At 32.0% G+C, this 19,525-nt stretch overlaps 1 protein-coding gene across 2 annotated transcripts in view; it reads right to left on the bottom strand.

The window, feature by feature from the left end:
* Positions 1 to 11,285: 11,285 nt before the first annotated feature.
* LOC143063249 (uncharacterized) overlaps positions 11,286 to 19,525 on the bottom strand; it is a 37,008-nt gene continuing 28,768 nt past the window's right edge. The window contains exons 2-3 of one of the 2 annotated variants that reach the window (XM_076235270.1): positions 17,924 to 18,173; positions 11,286 to 11,916 (exon numbers count right to left, since the gene is read on the bottom strand). In XM_076235270.1, coding sequence (XP_076091385.1) covers positions 11,723 to 11,916; positions 17,924 to 18,173 — 444 coding nt within the window. In that variant the 3' untranslated portion in view covers positions 11,286 to 11,722. Of the gene's footprint in view, positions 11,917 to 13,030; positions 13,125 to 17,923; positions 18,174 to 19,525 lie in introns of those variants that run through there. The other variant, XM_076235271.1, reaches the window with a different exon arrangement.

Below are 19,525 nucleotides of genomic sequence, written 5' to 3'. Positions count from 1 at the left end.
GCGTTCAGTGACAAATCATAAATGAGGAAATCAGAACAGACCAAGAAAAATGATCTGGGACCTTTGCCATTTTTGACAAGATAATTCGTAAGTCAATAGGATATTAAAAATATAACTTCAACTATCATAAACCCCTTACTTATAAGGAGCAATCTCTAACCAGTAAAGCCTGATGGGAAGCGTATGCTCTGTTTTAGTATGTTTATAAACGAGTTTCCAACAGGTGTAAAACTAGGGTTTTAGTTCTTAAAACACAGGTTTAAAGTTATATGACAGTGGCGGATCCAGCCATTTTAAAAAGGGGAGTCCAAACCCAGAACAAAGGGGGTTCCAACTATATGTCCCAATTCAAATGCATTGATCGGCAAAAAAGGGGGGTTCAAACCCCCGCCCCCTGGATCTGCCACTGTATGAGAACTTAGCTTCTCCAGAAGGGTAAACAATTCCTGCTACACTAGTGACATACAGTATATTGATCACGACTCCATAATGTGTTAAAATCCACTAATAAATAGATTGCATTGACAACTCCTATACAAGAGGAAAGGAGAGTGTGATCAAGAAAAATATATTGGGCCCATTGCCATCTCTGACAAGATAATCTGTTAGCCAATTAGATTCTAAAAATACGACTTCAACTATCATAAACTTCTTACTTATAATGAGTAGTATCTAACCAGTCAAGTCTGATGGGGAAACGTATGCTCTGGAATAAAATCAAGTTGGAGACAAATACTCCATTTGCACGTTCTGCATCTTTGAATTATTTGTATGTTAATGAGTAATGTCAGCTTCTTGCAATTTTTCGTAGAATTCCTTGTATGCAACAAACAAAAAAAGGACCAATCCAGGGATAATTGCAGCTTGTTCTCTTAAGAGTCTAGTTGATACACATCAGTGACATACACAATGTGTGGCTAATGTTTCCCAAAGCCAGTGTACTGCCTGACTAATAGCATTCAATATTTTACACATTCAAAATATGCTACAATTTACCAAAGCAATAACAACTGAAGGGATATGTTTTCAACTTTCTTGTACAATGCATACTGACATTGATCTCACACCCCCATGAGTAATGAATGACTTGTACAATGTATACTGACAGTAATCTCACGTCCCCATGAGTAATGAATGACTTGTACAATGTATACTGACAGTAATCTCACGTCCCCATAAGTAATGAATGACTTGTACAATGTATAGTGACAGTAATCTCACGTCCCCATGAGTAATGGATTACTTGAACAATGTATACTGACAGTAATCTCACGTCCCCATGAGTAATGGATTACTTGAACAATGTATACTGGCATTAATCTTACGTCCCCATGAGTAATAGATGACTTTTAAAATGTATACTGACAGTAATCTCACGTCCCCATGAGAAATAAATGGATTACTTGAACAATGTATACTGACATTAATCTCACGTCCCCATGAGTAATGGATGACTTGTACAATGTATACCGACATTAATCTCACGTCCCCATGAGTAATGGATTACTTGAACAATGTATACTGACATTAATCTTACGTCCCCATGAGAAATAGATGACTTTTAAAATGTATACTGACAGTAATCTCACATCCCCATGAGTAATGGATGACTTGTACAATGTATACTGACAGTAATCTCACATCCCCATGAGTAATGGATGACTTGTACAATGTATACTGACAGTAATCTCACGTCCCCATGAGTAATGGATGACTTGTACAATGTATACTGACAGTAATCTCACGTCCCCATGAGTAATAGATGACTTGTACAATGTATACTGACAGTAATCTCACGTCCACATGAGTAATGGATGACTTGTACAATGTATACTGACAGTAATCTCACGTCCCCATGAGTAATGGATGACTTTTAAAATATATACTGACAGTAATCTCACGTCCCCATGAGTAATGAATGACTTAAAATGTATAATGACAGTAATCTCACGTCCCCATGAGTAATGGATGACTTGTACAATGTATACTGACAGTAATCTCACGTCCCCATGAGTAATGGATGACTTGTACAATGTATACTGACAGTAATCTCACGTCCCCATGAGTAATGGATGACTTGTACAATGTATACTGACAGTAATCTCACGTCCCCATGAGTAATGAATGACTTAAAATGTATACTGACAGTAATCTCACGTCCCCATGAGTAATAGATGACTTTTAAAATGTATACTGACAGTAATCTCACGTCCCCATGAGTAATGGATGACTTGTACAATGTATACTGACAGTAATCTCACGTCCCCATGAGTAATGGATGACTTGTACAATGTATACTGACAGTAATCTCACGTCCCCATGAGTAATGGATGACTTGTACAATGTATACTGACAGTAATCTCACGTCCCCATGAGTAATGGATGACTTGTACAATGTATACTGACAGTAATTCCCGTCCCCATGAGTAATGGATGACTTTCAAAATGTATACTGACAGTAATCTCACGTCCCCATGAGTAATGGATGACTTTTAAAATGTATACTGACAGTAATCTCACGTCCCCATGAGTAATAGATGACTTTTAAAATGTATACTGACAGTAATCTCACGTCCCCATGAGTAATAGATGACTTTTAAAATGTATACTGACAGTAATCTCACGTCCCCATGAGTAATGGATTACTTGTACAATGTATACTGACAGTAATCTCACGTCCCCATGAGTATTGGATGACTTGTACAATGTATACTGACAGTAATCTCACGTCCCAGTGAGTAATGGATGACTTTTAAAATGTATACTGACAGTAATCTCACGTCCCCATGAGTAACGGATTACTTGAACAATGTATACTGACAGTAATCTCACGTCCCCATGAGTAATGGATTACTTGAACAATGTATAGTGACAGTAATCTCACGTCCCCATGAGTACTGGATGACTTGTACAATGTATACTGACAGTAATCTCACGTCCCCATGAGTAATGGATGACTTGTACAATATATACTGACTGTAATCTCACATCCCCATGAGTAATGGATGACTTTTAAAATGTATACTGACAGTAATCTCACGTCCCCATGAGTAATGGATGACTTTTAAAATGTATACTGACAGTAATCTCACGTCCCCATGAGTAATGAATGACTTAAAATGTATACTGACAGTAATCTCACGTCCCCATGAGTAATGGATGACTTTTAAAATATATACTGACAATAATCTCACGTCCCCATGAGTAATGGATGACTTTAAAAATGTATACTGACAGTAATCTCACGTCCCCATAGTAATGAATGACTTAAAATGTATACTGACAGTAATCTCACGTCCCCATAAGTAATAAATGACTTGTACAATGTATACTGACAGTAATCTCACGTCCCCATGAGTAATGGATGACTTGTACAATGTATACTGACAGTAATCTCACGTCCCCATGAGTAATGGATGACTTTTGAAATATATACTGACAATAATCTCACGTCCCCATGAGTAATGGATGACTTTAAAAATGTATACTGACAGTAATCTCACGTCCCCATAAGTAATGGATGACTTGTACAATGTATACCGACTAATCTCACGTCCCCATGAGTAATGGATTACTTGAACAATGTATACTGACAGTAATCTCACGTCCCCATAAGTATTGGATGACTTTACAATGTATACTGACAGTAATCTCACGTCCCCATGAGTAATGGATGACTTTTAAAATGTATACTGACAGTAATCTCACGTCCCCATGAGTAATGGATTACTTGAACAATGTATACCGACATTAATCTCACGTCCCCATGAGTAATGGATTACTTGTACAATGTATACTGACATTAATCTTACGTCCCCCTGAGAAATAGATGACTTTTAAAATGTATACTGACAGTAATCTCACGTCCCCATGAGTAATGAATGACTTAAAATGTATACTGACAGTAATCTCACGTCCGCATGAGTAATGGATTACTTGAACAATGTATACTGACATTAATCTTACGTCCCCATGAGAAATAGATGACTTTTAAAATGTATACTGACAGTAATCTCACGTCCCCATGAGTAATGAATGACTTGTACAATGTATACTGACAGTAATCTCACGTCCCCATGAGTAATGGATGACTTGTACAATGTATACCGACATTAATCTCACGTCCGCATGAGTAATGGATTACTTGAACAAGGTATACTGACATTAATCTTACGTCCCCATGAGAAATAGATGACTTTTAAAATGTATACTGACAGTAATCTCACGTCCCCATGAGTAATGAATGACTTGTACAATGTATACTGACAGTAATCTCACGTCTCCATGAGTAATGGATGACTTGTACAATGTATACTGACAGTAATCTCACGTCCCCATGAGTAATGGATGACTTTTAAAATGTATACTGACAGTAATCTCACGTCCCCATAAGTAATGGATGACTTGTACAATGTATACTGACAGTAATCTCACGTCCCATGAGTAATGGATGACTTGTACAATGTATACTGACAGTAATCTCACGTCCCATGAGTAATGGATGACTTGTACAATGTATACTGACAGTAATCTCACGTCCCCATGAGTAATGGATTACTTGAACAATGTTTACTGACATTAATCTCACGTCCCCATGAGTAATGGATTACTTGAACAATGTATACCGACATTAATCTCACGTCCCCATGAGTAATGGATGACTTGACCAATGTATACTGACATTAATCTTACGTCCCCATGAGTAATAGATGACTTTTAAAATGTATACTGACAGTAATCTCACGTCCCCATGAGTAATGAATGACTTGTTTAATGTATACTAACAGTAATCTCACGTCCCCATGAGTAATGGATGACTTGTACAATGTATACTGACAGTAATCTCACGTCGCCATGAGTAATGGATGACTTGTACAATATATACTTACAGTAATCTCACGTCCCCATGAGTAATGGATGACTTTTAAAATGTATACTGACAGTAATCTCACGTCCCCATGAGTAATGGATGACTTGTACAATATATACTGACAGTAATCTCACGTCCCCATGAGTAATGGATGACTTTTAAAATGTATACTGACAGTAATCTCACGTCCCCATGAGTAATGGATGACTTGTACAATGTATACCGACTAATCTCACGTCCCCATGAGTAATGGATTACTTGAACAATGTATACTGACAGTAATCTCACGTCCCCATGAGTATTGGATGACTTTACAATGTATACTGACAGTAATCTCACGTCCACATGAGTAATGGATGACTTTTAAAATGTATACTGACAGTAATCTCACGTCCCCATGAGTAATGGATGACTTGTACAATGTATACTGACAGTTATCTCACGTCCCCATGAGTAATGGATGACTTGTACAATGTATGCTGACATAAATCTCACGTCCCCATGAGTAATGGATGACTTGTACAATGTATACTGACATTGATCTCACGTCCCCATAAATGACTATACGGTTCTATTGATTCCCGGAATCATGTTGCGTGGTAAACTTGATTTCTTACATTTAAATAATTAAGGTGTTCCTGGTTTGCTTTATTCAGGGAGGCATTACTTACAAGTTAATGGTATAGGTACCATGGACGGAGAGTGAAGTGAAAACGAAACAGTGGTAGTGAATAAAGGAGACTTAAAATTGAGAGAAAAACTGTAGGAATGTCACTCAGAGTGGTGAACATTGAGAAAAATTAATGTTTTTTTATCGTTCAGAAAACTTCACGATGGCTGTAGTACAAAAAAGAGGTATTATCAACATATTTACCACATTCCCTCATGAAAGAATGGGAAAGTTCAGTTCTATACTGACCATGATTCTTTGTCAAGACAGGCTTATCCAAAATTGTCATAAGATATACATTTTGTACTACCATTGTATGAAGTTTCATTAAAATCCATATCCCATGTAGAAGTACTTTTCTTTATAACGTACCTCCACCCCACCACTTCTTGTAAGGACATAAAATACATCTTATATTACTATTAATTATGTAGACCAGGAATACATTCCATCAATCACATCTGCATGTTATATACTGATTCTTGTCTACTATTATTAGTCTGTTTGTCTTTCATTTTCAGCCATGGCGTTGTGAGTTTATATTTGATTTATGAGTTTGACTGTCCCTCTGGTATCTTTTCGTCCCTCTTTTATATATAACTATTGTGCACAGTTTTATTATAATTACTCCAATACTGAATTTTTATGGAGTTGTACAGTTTCTGGAAGTCAGATGGACAAGGCAATTCATAGATGGGTAAAATCAACAAAAGTCTTAAGTGAATAAGCACGATTTATTTGAAATATATACAATATAAAGATAGATTATCTTAACAAAAAAAATGAGTTTGTTATGTATAAATTATAAGAAAATTGAAAATTATTCAAAAGATAATCACAGAAAACAAACAAAAAATGTATTATTTGGTACTTCTTGAAAAAAATATATTAAATGGAATCAAAGCTGTTAACAATGTAAATACAGTAAAAATTTGGAAAACTATAAGCATTTTTAATAGATATTTCACTCTCATTCAATAAAGGAACATTTTTGAAACAAAAAAGACAATATAACCTCTAGCAATCAACCCATAAAACAGGTCTTATTAGTACATAGTTATTTAAAAATTCACAATGAACTTTCTCACATTATTTGCATTCCAGCATTTTCAGGCAGCAAAACAAAGTACATTTCCAGTAAAGGATGCTCAACAATAAAGATTTATATTATTTTGCCATCAAAGTATAACAGGGATGCATATAATTTGACAAAATTTACAAAAAGTTACATTGTATACATTAACCATGTACAAAAAATCTTCTATCAGGTTAACATGACTGTAAATAAACATAATTTTACAATTTATTTACCATGAATAAAATCATGATTGAGGCATCATGGAATGAATATAAGCTGACTTTTAACGCATTGAGTGTAAGCTGTAGAAACACTCACAATATATCATTGTCTACGGAACTGGCCAAAACTTCAATTAATAATATTATAATGTCAATCCTTATATAAAAAATAGATAAGTCATACTACATATATTTGGAATGCAACGCAAAATATTTCAGTGCCATAGCTGTTTGTAAAATGATTCGAAGAGAATGCTGAAATATTTCTTTTTATTCAGCCTTTCACAAAATCTTACTTATGTTAAAACAGCAGTGTAAAAGACAATGACTACATAGTACATTCCTAGTAGCTGAACTAATAACCTATACAAATGTATATCTATTATCATTGATTTACCAGTATTTTCATTGCAATATTTACAACAAACCTAAATGTCATATGGAGAAGTTTCTTATTAAATGAGTTCTATTTTTTCACCATAACTGTGATCTCTTAACTTTTGGAATGAGTAATAAATCATGTCTGAATTGAAAATATGTCTACATTAAACTACACATTATCAATGTAAGAAATCAATTGTGACAAAACTCCATCCTGCAAATACAAGTCAACTATTCTTTGTAATACATGTAATAGAATAAATTACTGTAAATTAACTATTTCTAACAGTCTACTTTTGAGACAGTCGGTTATCTATGAGGATTTCTATATTCCTTTTAATACTTACAAATCAAATACCTACAATAGCATTCTCTCCATGAAAAATATCTTGATTTTCCATCCCATACAATATTGTCATTTGAAAATCTTAATATGGTAAATTCTAAGAAAGGTTTCTCAATTGTACACAGAATTCTGACGTATTGATAGCTAAATAATGTGTCATTGATATGAAATCATACTAAATTCTTGTAATCAATGACAAAAATAGATTCTTTTACAAAATTTGTAAATGCATGCACTAAATTAGCAGTAACAACTAAATGTTTTCAGTGTCAGTCTTCTAGGTAATTAACCTAATTCAGATTTGGCCAACTATTCAACATTAAAACTTGTGTACTGAGTGTAGACACATGTATCATTTTAAGATTAATGAGTACCAGTTCAGATGAAAAATTCTTAATCAAAATCAAATATCTTTATCATTTTTGGAATGCAAAATAAAATTCACAATTATGTCAAGTTAAGTTACAAAATGTTTACACCTGTTATGTCAAAGGCATAAACTAATATAGTGCTAGTGAATTAATCAATTATATACAATATAATTAACTGATGGCAATGTAGTACACAAATATATTAAATGTAACACATGTATTACAATAATACACATTGTAATACACTTATAAACAATGTAATTAATTGAGGCACAATGTAGTACACTAATATAAAATGTAGCACACTGATACACAATATTGAATGTTATTTTACACTAGATTTCCACTATTGCATACTAGTAATTAAGTATTGATTGCATATATACCCTGTGTTAAATTAAATTAAATTAAATTTTCAATCATTAGTGTTTTATTCTACAAATTTAATCACATGATATAATGGAAGAAAGTAAAAAATCTTGTGACAATGTTAAAATGTATGCAGGAAGACTAGACTAATACAAATAGTATAGATCTTAGTACTGGGTTACAAGCTTTGCAAATTTTTAAAATATATTTTCAAATTTGAAGCTTTGACTCATTATGATGATAAAAATCATCATTTATTATAAACCTAATTTAATAAAATGATAAACAAATAATCCTATTTAACTTGTACAGGATTGTAATCTTTGACAATGGTTGAATATTTTTAAAAAAGACAATTGTAACCATTCAATCCTAAATGTTTTACTAACATCATCCCTGCTAGATAATCTGCATTTTAAATCTGCATTTCATGCTGAACATTATGTCTAAGACTATCTTAAACTTATTTGAATCTGTTTCTGAAGTTTGTCAATTCAAACATTCAAACTTTTAGAACTTTTTTTATCAAAGGTAAAGCTAACCTATGATACTTATAAAAACATATTTGAATTTGTCTCCCTGCATATCTTCAACATCAAACAAGCAATTCTCAAATGGAATGATATTGTACAAATGGATGTAAAAAAAAATACAATTATGCTACCTAAAATATGAATGATTTAATCTTTTACAAGTTGAATAAAAAAAGTTAAACAGTTTTTCTCATCAACTAACTCTATTCATTTTAAATTTTCTCTATCACTAAATTTTTGTTTATGTTAACAATTTGAAATTTAAGGGGGAAAACACACCATATATATGGGAAAAAAGTATGTTATTGAGGTATGAATATGAAACTGCATTGCACTAGACCTACATGCAAAGCCAAAATTTCAACATTCTCATATCTTTTATTGAATCATAGCAAAGTATGTCATCAATTTTTTTTAAATCCATAAAATTAATATAAAGTGTAATTTGTTTGTTGTATATGTTGGTTTTTTTTTGAGACAGGTTAAAATTATGAGTGATTTTAGATAAGAAGAACCTAGTTTTCATATAAATTCTATAGTAATCAATTGATAACATTCTAACTCTTTTAATGAAAATACCAAGCCGATTAGTAAATTTCTATTTTAGCAGGGATCATATCATATATGCAATAATTATTTAAAAAATTTACCAAAAACAAATGAAATTCAGCATAATATAAAATGAGCACAGCTGGTATTAAATAATGTATACAAAGGAATAGTTCTTGCCATTTTACATTTTTTATGGAATGAAAAGTCTTTCCAATAGCATACATTTTCACAATAATAATAAATCTAATTTCCTTGCAATTCACATTAAGCTTGCTTACTGAATATAAATATATCAATGTAACATTTCTAGAGTCATGGATTTTTAACAATGGAATGTAAAAGTTACAAATTATTTGGAGTTATTTCCCTTTGATAACTAACATGGAGGCCAGCTCCAATCAAACTAGTTACTACTAAATTTGGACAAAATTCAACAGCAAAAACATAAAGACTACTAAAATGATTGTTTGAATTAAAGTTTTTTTTAATTTAGGCAATACTTTGTATTTCTTTGAAAACAATTAAAAAAAATGCTGATGAGTTTGTATTAAACACTACTAAACTGTTTATGAATTAAAAGTTTTTGAAGTTGGGTAATACTTAACAGAAAATGCTGATTAGTTTGATAAAGAAGATTTCTATTTATCAGGAAACACAACATTATAGAATTTATGGTGTTCATGAATATTTCACAGTTGTATCATAATTAAATAAAATTTTAACACCAGTATTATGACATGATTATACACATAAATGTGTCTTTGGTTGTCTCTTTGTCAAATAGTCAACAAGTAAAGCTTAGAAATGGTTCATTGTAATGAACACATGTGACCTTTCAAAAATATAATAGTTCTGTTAAAAATGCGAATATCTGGAATATTAATCAGAGAGATCAATGAACGCCATTTTAAGATTTTTGCCAGATCAATTGGTAAGATCAGAATGAGACATATTCAAATAGTGGTTACTGTCAAATAAACTGTCAGTTTCTGTCCGTCACCTTCGTTTACTACACTACTTTCCACTCAAAAATGGAGAAAATTGTGCAGATAAACCTGATTTTTCAGACTGACTATCCAAAAAATCCCATTAATTTCCTTCTGACCTTATGTTTGATTTCACTAGCCTATACTTTGGATATTTCTTATTGAGACATTATAGATCATATTTAACTTTGCTAAACACTGCAGATTATAATTTTATGTATACTTATATTCTTTTAAAATAGTGATACAGTAACAATTTTTTTTTTATCAAAATAAAACAATATATTAAATTTACAAACATTTATAAACACAACAAATCTACATCTATCAAAAATATAACAAATACCATTACAACAAGCAGCCGCTTTAACAATTACCATGACAACCATCTATCATGACAACAGATACCATGACAGTAAGGAGCCATATTAATATTATGCTTCAAATCTACCTTTTCCTTAGAAATAGTGAACAAAATAAAACTTAAAATATATTTCAAATTGGAAGTAACCCAATTTATTTTTGAGCATTTCAATGTGATTTTGAAAAAAACTTTACTTATCCAAAATTCTCATGCTCTTGTAATAGCAGGAACAGTGTGAAATTGTAATTCTATGTGAGAAATCATACAATATCAATACTTCCAATGCAACCAACATTGGTAAATTTTAAAAAGGGCCTCAAAACTATATTTGTGTCATTTTAAATATTCATATATGAGGTAATTGTATAAGCTGGAAATGTTCTTATAATTCTTCAAGCTTACAGCAGCACTTTTTCTGAACAAACAAATTAAATCAATTCATTCTGGTCAGTATTATTAAATGCAATACCAACATAATATAGGAGTTTTCTGGTAGTTTTAAAATAAGATATCAAGATAAAAATAAGGTCTGATTTGTGTGGGGGGGGGGGGGGTCTTCATTTCAGTTTCCCTTAATTTACAAGATCATTTTCTCTTTTTTTTCTTTTCTATCTTTGCCTTTCATTCTCCATTCCTTATATTTCAGTATTTTTGCCATTTATTCACATTTCTTGCCCATCTGTTAACCCCATCGAGACCCTCATTGTTACAAACAAAATTTAAGTCATTGTGAAAAATACATTTTTATGTGAACTGGAAAACAAATCCAACAAAAATGGCTGCATCGTTTTATGCTCATACAATACAAAAAATAGTTGTAAAACAATAAGAAAAGTTAATCAAACAATAGCTGGAATGAACTGATTATCTGTTTTATACTTCACACAACACACAGAGACAGAAAGACGTTTAGCAATGACAATGGTAAGACAGTATGAGCTGATGAAAACAAAAGTAAATAAATAAATAAATAACTGTATGTTAAAATAACATGTCTGTTATACTAGAATCTGTATAGTTAATTGTACTGTCTTCGTCAGCTGGTTGTATATCCATGTTCTCGTAATCCTCAATTTCAACTTCTTCTTTCTTTGGTTCTGGTTCAGGTTCACTGAATGACATTCCAAACTGGAAATCTTCTGTTTGGTATTTAGATCTGTAATTCGTCAGTTCACCTGCAAATAACAATGTTAAAAAAGTTAAGGATGTATCCACATAGTCAATATAATAAATAAGGTTTGACAATAACCTATCTTCAACGAATGTAATGCTACAAAGTCAATGGTAAAGAAGAAAATCCCTTGCAGTAGTGAATACCATGCTTCCAATCCCTTAAGTTTGTTCATATTAGTGAGGGTTAAATTTCTTTGCTAGCAAAATACCCAAAAAATAACTTTAAAGCATATATACTGTGGATTAATTTATTTTCGTGGATTGTCCATTAATAAATGATGACTTTCCTTCTTTCAGCGCTAGAATTAAAATGGTTTTTCATTCATATAAAAGATGTGTCAAAAGGTTGCTGTCCACTGATACTTCATGTCATATTAATTTAAATAATTGGAAACTTTGTGTATCTTAAAAATATGTTTTTAATTAAATTTGTCATTTGATAAATCAAAGTCAAATTGAATAATTTATAATTTTGTTATTCAATCAATCGGGTCATAAATGTCATTAAATTAAATAATTGTTTTTAATACAGAACTTTATTTTGAATGTTTTCAGCCCTATTATATAATCAGAATCCTTGTGAAAGTGCGATATAAATAGATTTCAAGTCATTTCATGAATCTTAAAACATGTAGTTATAGGAAAATAGTCATAGAAATAGTTATTGCACAGTAGATCGTTATTCGTATGCTACCAATATTCTCGTCAATGAGATCCTTAGTTGAAAGGATTCCTTATTGAATATCCACAAAAACAAGATGGAAATTGTGTCATGCAGATACAAAACTCTGAAAGGAACAAGCTGTGGACTGTTGCTTAGAAAGTAATGCATCCAGACAAAAAAGTGAGCACTGATATATTATAAAGCACAATATAGTGCTGTAAAAGAAAGGACATTTATCATCATTCTGGTATAATCTGACAAGATGCTATAAGCTGTATTTGCATTATAGTTTAGTTTAAACTGTATCATTTATACAACATGCATATTCAATAGTCTTTCAGTTTTGGCCAAGTGGTATATATATATATAATTTTCAAAACCTGAACTGGTAGGTAAAATAAATGAAGCTTTATAGATATAGGAAGATGAGGTATGAGTGCCAATGAGACAACTCTATATACATGTATAAGAGACAAAGTAAGTTTTTAACATCATAACAAAGAATGTAGAATTAATTTACCCTCTTTATCTTCGCTGATCCCTTAACTAAAGATAAAATTCAAATACTATATTATATCACTGCTTATTGGATTGAGAGCACACAATTATATTCTTTTGGAGGGAGAACAATCAATATGTATACATCAAAATCCTTAATAATCAAGGAGACCTGACTTCACTGTACACTGAAAAACCCTGGGAGGAGAGCCTTAAACTGAACCCTAAATATATAAATGAGCACCTGTTTAAATTTGGGAAAATTCTTCAGTTCCAAAGAAATTCAAATGAACCTTTTCTGCTGTATATTTTAATTTATTACAAGGGAATGACACCTATACATTTCACAAACAAGAATGTGTCCATAGTACATGGATGTCCCAGTCACACTACCATTTTCTATGTTCAGTGAAAACTATAATTTGGCATTAAAATTAGAAATATCATATCATAGGGAACATGTGTACTAAGTTTCAAGTTGATTGGACTTCAACTTCATCAAAAACAAACTTGACCAAAAACTTTAACCTGAAGCTGGACAGTCACTGACGAACGAATGAACAGATGGACGAAAAGATGGAGGAACGGATGCACAGACCAGAAAACATAAATGGTAGTACACTTATCAGTAATCTTCTTTATTTTACTTCATTCTATGACCAAAGCAAATTTTAGACCTCTTTATCTTTTTATTCTGCATAGTTCAAAGTTTAATGCAGATGAAGTATTATTAAGTAATAATAGACCAAGTCTTGAAATGTGCTGTCACTGAAGTGTAGTTAATTGGTATTTATAGTATTGAGTATTGGTTCATAAACTAGCTAATTATGGACGTTTCTTGCTCCAGGCTAAAACCTATTAGATAAAACATAATTATGATCACCTAAAGATGACAAGTACATGTACCTAGACATTATAAACAATTAATTTCTCATCTATGATTTAATAATAAATGGTGGTAATACATCTTCATTAAAACACTTATTTTGTTGGATAATACAATTTTTTTAATTACAGACATAAACATGTGTGACGTTGTCCTGGTGTAAGATGATATCACAACATGTTCCAAAGGCTATCAATTTTGGTTACTCTACTTGCGAAATTCCTCTCCTTAATTTTTAAAACAAAATAAATTATCTGAATTACTAATTGTTTATTATAGCAATGTACTGAAACACCATTGTTTGAAGGAATATTTTTTGAGGAAACAGACAATCCTTCTTAAGGCAAGCTACCATATTACAACAAGTCTCCAGGAATATTATACAGAAACCATTTGAGGAATTTCTCTTGAAGGATTTATTCTCCATAATTGAACAGCGCAGATGAAGCCAAACTATTTAGAAACAACTTGTGATTACGTTCCATACTGATTAAAACTATTAATAGCATTGAGACGGGACACATAAACATATGTGACGTTGTCCTGATGTAAGATGATATCACTACATGTTCTGAAGGCTATAAATGTTGGTTACGTCACTTGCCAAATTCCTCCCATTCATTTAAACAAATTAAACTACGTGAATTCTAATATTTTATTGAAATGTACTAAAAGACCATTGTTTGATGGTATTCTTTTTAGGAAACAGACAATCCTTCATTAGACAATCTACTAAACTTCAAAATGAGTCTACACATACTGAACCCCTTCGAGGACAATATCTTTGATCTTTTTCAAATAAGAATGAACCAGGTTTTTCAGCACAGATGCCAGTGGCTGATCTAGAGAGAGGGTTCTAGGTTTGGAACCCACCCTTTTTTTTGAGAATCAATGCATTCGAATGGGTACATATGGTTGGAACCCCCCTTTGAAAATGACTGGGCACACCCCTGGATGATGCCCAAATATCTAGAAACCACTTGTGATTAAGGTCCATACCTGTAGTCAAACTATTAACACCATTGAGATATGAGTCACATGACAATAAGTTATTCCTCTAACCTATAGATAACATTTTAGGCAATATTTTATCAATGATCATTGTTATACTGTCAAATAACTTCAATCAAAACAATCAACTTCTCAAACATGATGAGTTGTATTTCACAGGGGAAATAAGAGAATAAAAAAAAAACATAAAAATTAAAAGCATATATTTATGATAGTCATTAGTTCTCAAACTATTTAATACACACATATATAACTAGACTTTTTATGACAACATATTGTAGGTTTTATCGTTTGAAAATTGAAATAGTGCATGCCAAAAAATCTTAAATTTATGAATAAGAAGATGGTTAATCTAGTTTAAAATATCTAAGTTTCATCATAACACGATAAATGTATGTTGTCATATTTTCTGGTAGCAGATGCTTTGTACATCTAACATGTATCACCTGTTTTGTTATTAACATTAAGGAATGTATTCTTAATATAGATTGAATTTTGATTATTTTTGAAACTATGTCTATATTTGTAAAATTATCTTTAAATTCTATTTCTCTTTTTGTTTATGAAATTGGTCAATATCTTTTCATGCTTACTAATACTGATTTAATTTTGTAACTTTATAAATATAACATGTATTTTCCAGTTCACAATTTACTTATTCTTAACGGAGTACATTTAACAATTGATATTTTAAGCATTGTAAAAAGTAAAAAATTAAATCCAATATCTTCAATTTATATGGTAATTTGACAGGACAGTAGAGCATATTTATCAAGGTCCAAACTAATAAACCATACATTTTTAACATACCAATAGATTTCTTATCGATGTACAGTGTACATGTCTTAATCTGATCCATTATCTTACATATTTGTAGTCACTAACTTATGTTTATCAGAAAGACTAAAATGTCACCTGCTTTCACCAAAACATATAACTTTCCAAATATGTGCTTTGCTTTATCGTCCTGTAGAACATTATATGTTACCACTACACATTCAAGTTTTTTCTTTTTTTTTTTAAATATATATAGAAATTTATGTATTACTGAAAAATTATTACACCAGGGTTTTCGATATCACAAACTAGTCAAAACATTTACTAAATTTTATCATCGGTATAAGGACATAATTCGTAAATATAGCTCAACATGCAGACTTCTTATACTTTTAGGTATTTCACATCCAATATTTTACGGAAATATACTTTATAAAGCACAAAAATGTCAGTATTCACCTTAGAAGCTAACAAAACCTTTAAATAGACTTATTAAGAAGGGATATAGTTACGATATTGTTGTCAGGTCATTAAAGATTGTATATTTTGGCGTTAATATTGATTCACTTATAGGGTCTTTGCATCGGAACTAAACACATTTATTATTAATAAACCAGTTGTTGGCATGACACGGGTTATGTTCTTCTCATATATGTTATGATGGTATGACACTAAACCCCTCATGGGGAGGATTGTGCCTGATATTCATATGATGAAGACATAATTTTTCAATCAGTTTAATTGAAGTCCGGAGCTGGCATGTCAGTTAACTGCTAGTAGTCTGATGTTATTTATGTATTATTGTCATTTTGTTTATTTTCTTTGGTTACATCTTCTGACATCAGACTCAGACTTCTCTTGAACTGAATTTTAATGTGCGTATTTATGCGTTTACTTTTCTGCATTGGCTAGAGGTACCGGTATAGGGGAAGGGTTGAGATCTCACAAACATGTTTAACCCCGCCGTAATTTTGCGCCTGTCCCAAGTCAGGAGCCTCTGGCCTTTGTTAGTCTTGTATTATTTTAACTTTTAGTTTCTTGTGAACAATTTGGAGTTTAGTATGGTGTTCATTATCACTGAACCAATATATATTTGTTTAGGGGAACGCCTGAAGGACGCCTCCGGGTGCAAGAATTTCTTGTTGCATTGAAGACCTGTTGGTGACCTTTTGCTGTTGTCTGCTCTTTGGTCGGGTTGTTGTCTCTTTAGCACATTCCCCATTTCCATTCTCAATTTTACACCTAATACATGTAATAAATGCTCAGAATTTCAAAATTATAACTAACCATACCAATGAGCTAGCTGTCTATCAAATTTCAGATTTGCGACTAACCAGGCCAATGAGCTAGCTGTGTATTAAATTTCAGAATATAACTAACCAGAACAATGCGCTAGCTGTGTATTAAATTTCAGATTTGCAACTAAGCAGCCCAATCTGGTGTGTAAGCTGTGTACATCATATACTGTGGAATTGATGCTGTACAGTTTGGTGTGTACATCATATACTGGGGGGAATTGATGCTGTACAGTTTGGTGTGTACATCACATACTGTGGAATTGATGCTGAACAGTTTGGTGTGTACATCATATACTGTGGAATTGATGCTGTACAGTTTGGTGTGTACATCATATACTGTGGAATTGATGCTGTACAGTTTTGTGTGTACATCATATACTGTGGAATTGATGCTGTACAGTTTGGTGTGTACATCATATACTGTGGATTCATTTATTTCGTCGTGTGGGTCTCAATTTTCATGGATTGATGAAAACTTGCATTTTTGTGGATATTTGATTTTTTTTTGTTTTGCCAAACTCTACATACATTACAAGGTCTACAGAAAATAAGTAATTCCTTAAACATTTAAATTAGTAGTTCACCTGTAACCACGAAACCCACCAAAATTGTTATCCAACAAATAATACTGACTCCTCAGTACTACTTAGATCAGTGTGTTCCTTGGTGTAGCAGATAAAGTTCTGCAACTATGATAATACTTTATGTAGATTAGTGTGGTAGCCGTGTGTAAGTTTGAATTCAGAATTACATGTTCTCTAGTTGTGAACAAATGTGCTGCACTCAGTTTATCAAATTAAAGTTAAGAATGAACACTAACCAGCTGAGAGTCGACCTAAGGGTGTATTAGATTTAAGTTTAGCATTAATACTAACCAGCTGAGAGTCCCCCTAAGGGTGTATTAGATTTAATGGTACTATCTTCTCTTGGAGTAGTAGGTTCATCCACATCATCAGAAGATTCATCCCCTAATGAGCCTCCCAGGGACATGGTCACGGCTGTTTCCTCGTGTTGTTTTTTAGCGTCCACCTCCTCATGGGGATTCTGAGCGAGGTAATCATGAAGGGCAGCACCCTCTGACTGATATTCATGTAGTCTAGGATCTTCATGGAATTTTATCTTTCCCTAAAAAAAAATCAGATATTGTTGTATATATAAATATCAGTAGATGGCAATAACCTTAAAACATAATGTCATTAAATGTGATAGGATATCCTCCATTTATCAACCTTTATCCTACAATAAGGTCCAAGTATGCAGTTATCGTCCTTTGATTTTCGTTGTCCACGAATGTAGTCTCTGAGTGGACAGTGTGTTACTTGCCAATTTTGTTTATACCCCTTCCAAATGTATTTCTCCATGTTTTATGCCTCAAATAGTAAGTAAAGGGATCAAATGACACTGTCAAAAAATTTGGGTAATGAATTTTAAAGTAAAGTAGTGATTTGGTCCAGTTGCAAAAGGTTAAAAATAAGCACTTCGGAAGCTGTCAAAAGATTTCAAGACCCCCTTAACATAAAATTGTCCATATTTTGAGTTAGAGCCAATGAAGTTTTCTATAATTTTGATATAATTTGTCCCAAAAGTAGTACATAACATTGTTAAATTATATTTGAGAAAGTGCAGGTGGGATTTTTTTTATTTCCATTTATTGTCTAAAAGAAATGCACTACGAAATAACTGTGTACTCGGACCATAAGAGCAAATTCTTGCACTATCATTTAGTATAAACCATAATATCTAATGTAAATTGGATATAACCTCTTGCGGATAACACCCTTATCTATTCCTTATAATCTTAGGCATCTCTAAATATGGCTGCTTAAAAAATTATGAACTAAAACAAGTATTGAACACATTAAATCATTTTGCTCAGTACATTGTGCAAAAACACATCATCTTCATATTTTACATTTTATATAATGTAGGGTTACAACTAAAGTACTCTTATTTATGTTATTTATGTTTTTCAATTATTTGTGATACTGCCAATTTTACCAACACCTCAACTTTTCTATTTTATAAACCTAAACAAGGTGACCAACCCCACCCGACTTAATATTAAATATGATCAAATTTTATCAGATCTCTAAAACACCATTAAACATGCACTTCTATGAATGCAATGCAGCAAACATAAATGCAATACTGAGTAAACAGCCATAAATTGATATGCAACTACAATATAATAACCTTATATAAAACAATTTTGCGACCTTGAGTTGTAAATATAAGCCTGTATAGGATATACAATCTCTGAACTATTCAGTGTATACACAAACTAAGTATTAAAAAGAAATCAAATATTCACAAGTGAGAATTTACAATCCTTCAATATCCATGGGCAAACATTTTAAACATATTTATGGCTTGGACTTTAGTATCCAAATCACCATCCATGTAAAAATTACTGCTTATCTTGATGTTCGCTGTTTCCTGTGTTTATATATCAATTTGCCCACAGCATAAAAAATATT

Source organism: Mytilus galloprovincialis, chromosome 2 (assembly GCF_965363235.1).
Source record: "Mytilus galloprovincialis chromosome 2, xbMytGall1.hap1.1, whole genome shotgun sequence".
In the NCBI taxonomy this organism is placed as follows: domain Eukaryota; kingdom Metazoa; phylum Mollusca; class Bivalvia; order Mytilida; family Mytilidae; genus Mytilus; species Mytilus galloprovincialis.
This window is presented reverse-complemented; position numbering and strand designations above follow the sequence as displayed.